Source organism: Anomaloglossus baeobatrachus, chromosome 3, assembly GCF_048569485.1.
Source record: "Anomaloglossus baeobatrachus isolate aAnoBae1 chromosome 3, aAnoBae1.hap1, whole genome shotgun sequence".
NCBI lineage: Eukaryota > Metazoa > Chordata > Amphibia > Anura > Aromobatidae > Anomaloglossus > Anomaloglossus baeobatrachus.
Window position 1 is genome coordinate 686,368,572 of NC_134355.1, and position 6,674 is coordinate 686,375,245.

At 45.1% G+C, this 6,674-nt stretch overlaps 1 protein-coding gene across 1 annotated transcript; it reads right to left on the reverse strand.

Annotated features, from left to right (window-relative positions):
- Nucleotides 1–1,028: 1,028 nt before the first annotated feature.
- LOC142297433 (taste receptor type 2 member 39-like) lies at nt 1,029–1,958 on the reverse strand. The gene has a single exon (XM_075341661.1). The coding sequence runs from the start codon at nt 1,956–1,958 to the stop codon at nt 1,029–1,031; it is 930 nt and encodes a 309-aa protein (XP_075197776.1).
- Between the last annotated feature and the right edge of the window lie 4,716 nt (nt 1,959–6,674).

A 6,674-nucleotide genomic window follows, 5' to 3' on the forward strand; every position in this document is an offset into this window, starting at 1 on the left:
GGTGAACACACTAATGTATCTGATGAAGAAATGCTGCCAATCGGGAACCTACTCTGTGAAGTTACCCATTTTAGAGTGGTTGACAGACGGAGTGGGAGGAGGGAGTTGATTATCAGCAGTCCTAAACCACTGAAAGGACACTGGAGATAGTACTTCACAAAATCAGTCATAGCTCTGCCATTAAAACATAAGCAAAAATGGAAGATCACCTAGTGAGTAAAACACCTGACCTGGAGCTCTTGTCTCGTCCCCATTATTTACCGGCGGCGCCGTCCTGCACTTTGGCGCCTACGGCCCACTACAACTACCATCATCCTCCCCTGGGGCCTAGCTCTACTTGCGGAGCGCCATCACACCTAAGCTGCCTAATACCACCAGCCCCAGCAGTGAGAGACTTTGCTGCGGCGGCTTCTCCCATATAGCCGCATACTGCAAGGGGTGTCACGAAAAACCTTCTATTTTTTTATTTTTCCCTTGTACAAAACCCCTTTTAAGCCACCCCCAGGGTCACGGAACCAGGCAACGGCCACCCAGTGAACTTTACCCGTAATATACAGCCCGGGTCCGAGTACCCCAAAGCCCTGGGGTGCGTCAGTTGCTTAAGGAGAGGCAACAGGTGGAAGCTATTCTAGCCACGAGAGAGCACACAAAAACGGTTTTATGTTACAGATTTACAGTGTATGCATAAACATCTATACCCCATGTTTTGTTTGTGTGATATAATTTGTTTTGCTGTGTTTTCCCCCTGCATTTTTCACCATTTAACCCTTTAGAAATACACCTGATAATTGTGTCTTTCAATCCCTGTGAGTATGCACAGTGTGGACAGTGGTTTTCTGAGTCGATTACCAGTAGAAGAGGAAGAAACTCCTGCATATCCGTAGAGCTCCCCGCAAGATTCAGGTGCAGACACTACATCATACTAATCTAGGACCCACCAGAGGCCCTACCCACGGAATCAATTTAGAGACTTTTTATATATGGAGTCATCTCAATAGGCTCCTAGCTCTATGTTTGTTCTGTTGTTTCTACTTTTCCTTGAAAAATAAATGTATTATATTCTGAAGAACATTGGATATCCGGTGCCGAAGTTTGGCTGTTCTGTAAATTAGATAGGAGGAATGTAGAGATGGTAGAAATCCCAGGATAATCTGAAGCCATGTAGGACTCAAACAGTAGAAATAATAGTATAAAACACCAGCAGAAAGAGCAAATAAGTAAATATTGTTGTATATGAAGGTGAAGAATACAAATTTCATGGTTGAGTAATACGTCTCCAAATTAATGGATAAATTATTGTTCTTCATCTTTACTGTGTGATGATACAATGAGAAGAAGAGGACGATGGAAGAGATGAAGTAGAAAAGCAGTGGCATGGAAGATCCTATAGCAAAGTTAAATATAACACTAATGTCACTGCAATTCATAAGTTTGTTATTCATGGTTTTATTGCAGGTTCCATCACCAATCACTAGAGGGATATTTATCCACAAGTGAATAAAACAATTGAACGCAGAGAGAAGTCCAGAGGCCACAATGAAATGACCAGTCCTTTGTAATATCATCCTCCTCAGATACAGGAACAGTCTAGAGTGGAAGTTGGAGATCTTCAGACAGAAGACAATGAGGAGCAAACTGGTTAACCAAGTACTGGAAAAAGAAAGGAAAGAATAAACAGTGGTTAAAATAACCAAAATTACTTGTGAGCTCTGACTTCTGAGTAAGAATGTTTCCAGAAACAAATGTAGGTTTTGAGAACACTGAGTGCCCATCCTTGAAATCCCAAGAAAAGTTACAATGTGGTCAACAGAAGTCACCGATCTTCCTTTCCACCAGTCATTGACATTGACGCCTATAATGAATGAATGTATCACCAGTCCAGTGATGAGAGCGATTACTGCCAGAACCAGAAGACCCAGATACTGGATGAGATCATTATCCACTGTGTAATCAGCCATGTCTCCTGTACTGTGAGGAACCGGATAACAACGAGGCTTTATCAAAGGTTCAATGACAAACTTTTTCCATTTAGTCAAATGTTATAACATATCATATGAAAATGCTAATTAAATTGCAGAAACTTGGAGTCAGACCAGGTTTACAATTGCAGAGCAGATCCCATAACACATAACGATTATTTTACTGGTGTCTCAATAGAAAGTAAAAGAAAGCTAAAGCGGCAGTCACCTGTTCTCTCATTTGGTAATTACATTAAAATGTTTTATTTCTTTAATGGTTGAGCACAGAAAGTAAAGGACCCCGTGATAGAACAGACCATACTTTGCAATCCAATAGTTAATTATTAGGGATGAGCGAATGTATTCACCACTATTTGGTATCCTGTATCTACACCACCAGCTTCGGAATGAATGCATGTTCACAAAATGGTGGCAGCCATATATAGCCCTTTTGATGGTGGAATATTAGGGATTGTATACCATTTTGTGTGAGTTAATGTTTGGGCGTGGTTCACTGTCCATTCTGTGTTTCTTGTGTGTACATTGTTCCATTTGCAGGTTGAATTCCTCCCCTGCCAGGCTTTTGTTCCTGTCGGGGGAGGGGGCGTGAGATCCACCTAAACTCTCTGCTTACCTGAGTCAGTCTGTTTGGGAACTTGAATAGAGAAGGAAGAAGATTGAATCTCTGAGGGTAGCTGTGGCTTCTAAGTGAGACCTGGACATTTATCGCTTATCGGACTATATTTGTGTTACTGGACTAATTTTACCCTCTGTTTTGTGGATTATTTTATGGACCATTTGATTTGCTTGGAATAAATGCTCTTTGGATTGTACCACCATCGCTCGCTCTGTTGATTGTGTGATATGGGAGAAGGACCCCGTGACAGCCAGATTTAGGGTCAGTGCGCATGGTCAGAAGTCCTGGCACTAGCTGTCATGCTCACTATGAAGCAAGTTGTACATGTCCTGGCTTTAGAGAGGTCTAGCGCGCATGACAGGAAATGGCGGGACTTCTGATCATGCACACTGACCCTAAACCTGGCATCTGAGCTGGTGACAATGGACACAGGTATGTGTGTCACTGTGGATGATGGTGGGCATTGAATAGTATCTTAGCATGCCCCTGAGGGTAGACTGGTCAGTTGAATTAACACCCTTGCAACTACTCGCTGCGCTTATTAGCATATCATAAAGGATTTTTAGAAATACTTTTTTCTAAAGATCTGTTTATGTATGCTACCAGATGCAGGGATTAGAAATATGCACCCAGAACTGCTCGTGATTCTGGGTGCATATCGGACCTGACAGGTTCACTTGGTCAGATGTGGTCATGGTTCTTGCTCTTCTCCAGTCAGTGACATTGACAGGTATGATGAACATGTGGGTCATTGGTCAAACTATGAAGGCAATAACAATTACAATGTAAGGTATAGGATGTTCTCGCTCTAGGTGGGGCTTCATCTCCTATTATTATATTTGTTATGACTAGTTTGGAGAGGGATCTCTTTGCTTCTCAGAAAAATGAAAATAATAATGCAAACAGCTCTGTGGAATCCAGGAACATATCAATATACAACACTGCGTGGTGAATCATATTACAAAATGACTTCACTGCTCCCTTTTAATCAAATTTATTAAAGGGGTTGTCCACCTCTAGGTGTTTTTCTTCCATAATTGCATGTGTTTTGGGATAAAAATATTTTTTTGTATGTGCACTTTTTGAAACATATTGGACCAGTTTATATTCATAAATTCTTTGATTTCCAGAAGATTTCCTCCAGATGTTTTGTGGTCAAAACGAGAGATGATCAAACCTTTCAGTTCGCTGAGCCTTGCAGAACAAATCCTAAGTTTTCCAAACTGATCGCTGAACTTTTCCGAACCGCATTGGATTTAATTTGAGGCCAATACTTAGGCAGAGAGAACAACCTTAAGGGGGGGGTCGAAAAGCTTCCAAAACAGAAAAAATGTATTTCACATTTCCATTTTAAAAATCAAAAGGTGGATGAGTGAGAGGATCAGGGCTCTTGCTCCCACACCCTGCCAATACAGAAAAGACACAACTTGGAGAGCCATCTTGGAGTCTTCTTGACATTTAAAAACATTTCTGGCAGAAAGCAGGACAGTGGCCTCAGTTGCCCCCCCATTACCCCAAAGTGTCTTTGCACAGCAGTGAGTTATGGCCTGCAGTAGGGCATCCAGGCTGGAGTAGTAGCCTATAAATGTCAGTACAACCAGGTTGAGGACGTGAGCAAGGCACATGTGTGATGTCACCCAGGTGTAGTGCCACCATCAGGTTTGCACCGTTATTGTACATGGCCTTCCCTGGCTCCACATTCAGTGGAGACAGCCATTGATCAAACTCGGTCTGGATAGCAGTCCACAACTCTGCAGCTGTGTGACTGCGTTCTCCAATGCATATTAATTTGAACTGCCTGATTGCATTGACTTCCACACAGGATGTGGCCTGGCATTTCCTTTTTAACAATCAAAAGGTGGATGAGTGACAGGATTAGGCCTCTTGCTCCTACACCCATGCCAGTACAGACAAGACACAACTTGGAGACCCATCTTGGATTTTTGATATTTAAAAACATTTCAGGCAGACAAAGGACAGTGGCATCAATTGCCCCCCCCCAACTTCCCATAGTGTCTTTCCACAGCAATGAGATATGCTACATGAAACACACAGGATGGAGCCTGACATTTCTATTGTTAAAAGTGAGCACACAGCGACTGTGTTACGGGGGGCTGTCTGATAATAACCGAAAGGAGTATCAGACAGTCAGGGTCCACCGTGCAAAGACTTTGCTGCAGACTATGGCAGAGTGCAATACCTCTGTTAACTCACAGAAGGATATAATAAGTAAGTAAATATAATAAGTAAGTAAAGCAATTCCTCCCTTACTTGGAGGGTGTGTGGAATTGATCTCTGTTAATAATCACAGAGACAAAGGCAATGTGTGCGAAATGGCACCTACCTAGGTCCGCTCTTCTAGTGGTGCAAAAGAGACGAACAGCAGCATAAGCCGCACAAAGCTCCTACCTGCGTTCGCTCCACTAGTGTGCGAGGACACGAACCACTAGATATGGCACCTGCCTAGGTCCGCTCTTCTAGTGGTGCAAAAGAGACGAACAGCAGCGTAAGCCGCACAAAGCTCCTACCTCTGTTCGCTCCCCTAGTGTGCGAGGATACGAACAACTGCCAGACGCAGTATAAGGAACGTTACCCTAGCGGCAACGTCCACCTACGAGTAGAATCACAAGGCCCAGCCAGACCATGTGCCTCAGGCACCTGCCTATGTCCGCTCCCCTAAGAGGTAAGGATACGGACAGCAGCCGAAGCTGTAAGGTATAAGAACGCTACCCTGCCGGTAGCGCTCACCTAGCATAGACAGAGGAATGCCTAGAGGAACGCGCACAGAGCGTCTACTCATATGCATGAACCAAGAGGACTGAGCACCATGCGGCGTGTGTCAGGGTCTTATATAGACTCTGTGCCTCATCCAAGATGGAGGACACCAGAGCCAATCCGCTGCCAGAACGACAGGAGTGACGTCATGCTGGCCTATCACCGAGCAAGGCGTCACAAGCACATGACCAGCGCCCAATCGGCATAGAAGGTGTCAGAGACATGTGACCTCGTGTCAGCGATGATGTCACCCGCACATGTGCAATGGCTCCAAGATAGGACTTAGTCTCCGGCGCTCGCACATGTGCAGTAGCAAGAAATCTGGACTTAGTCTCCAGCGCTCGCACATGTGCAGTAGCAAGAAATCTGGACTTAGTCTCCAGCGCTCGCACATGTGCAGTAGCAAGAAATCTGGACTTAGTCTCCAGCGCTCGCACATGTGCAGTAGCAAGAAATCTGGACATAGTCTCCAGTGCTCGCAGCAACCGTAACAGTACCTCCCCCTCAAGGGCCCCCCTCCCGGCGATGCAGGTAATCGGCAACTAAGTCGGGAGCATGGACAGCCTCCTCAGGCTCCCAAGAGCGATGTTCCGGGCCATAGCCCTCCCAATCTATCAAGAAGAACCTGCGCCCTCTAACCATCTTAGAACCAACTATGGCTCGGACCTCATAGCTAGAGCGAGAGGAATCAGAGGCAGGAGAGTGCACTTCACGAGCGTGAGGTAAAATAGCCGGCTTTAGCAGTGAGACATGGAATTTGTCATGAATCCTAAGATGGACAGGTAACTTCAATTGATAGACTACAGGATTTACCTGTCGAAGAACCTCATAAGGACCCAGGAAGCGAGGAGCAAATTTGACAGAGCTCACTCTAAGTCTCACGTGTTTTGCAGAGAGCCACACAAAGTCCCCTGGAGAAAAGACAGGAGCCGGGCGACGAAACCGATCGGACACCGTCTTCATACGGTCCTTAGCTGCTTGGATCGACTCTTGAGTCCGATCCCAAACCTCTCTGGCATTAGTTGCCCAGTCGGCCACAAGAGGAGGAGGTGCAGCAGCGGGAAACGGTACCGGTACCCTAGGGTGTTGCCCATTATTGAGTACGAACGGTGTCTGCCCAGTGGCCTCAGCCAGCGAATTGTTAAGCGCAAATTCTGCCCAGGGTAGGAGGGAGGACCAGTTATCGTGGTTCTCAGCAACAAAGTGTCAAAGGTATATAATCATAGATTGATTGGTACGTTCAACCAAACCATTAGTCTCCGGATGGTATGCCGAAGAGAGATTCAACTGAATTTGCAGAAGGC

What these genes read in the sequence shown, in the direction of transcription:
- LOC142297433 (XM_075341661.1), bottom strand. Translation starts at nt 1,958, where the DNA reads ATGGCTGATTACACAGTGGATAATGATCTCATCCAGTATCTGGGTCTT.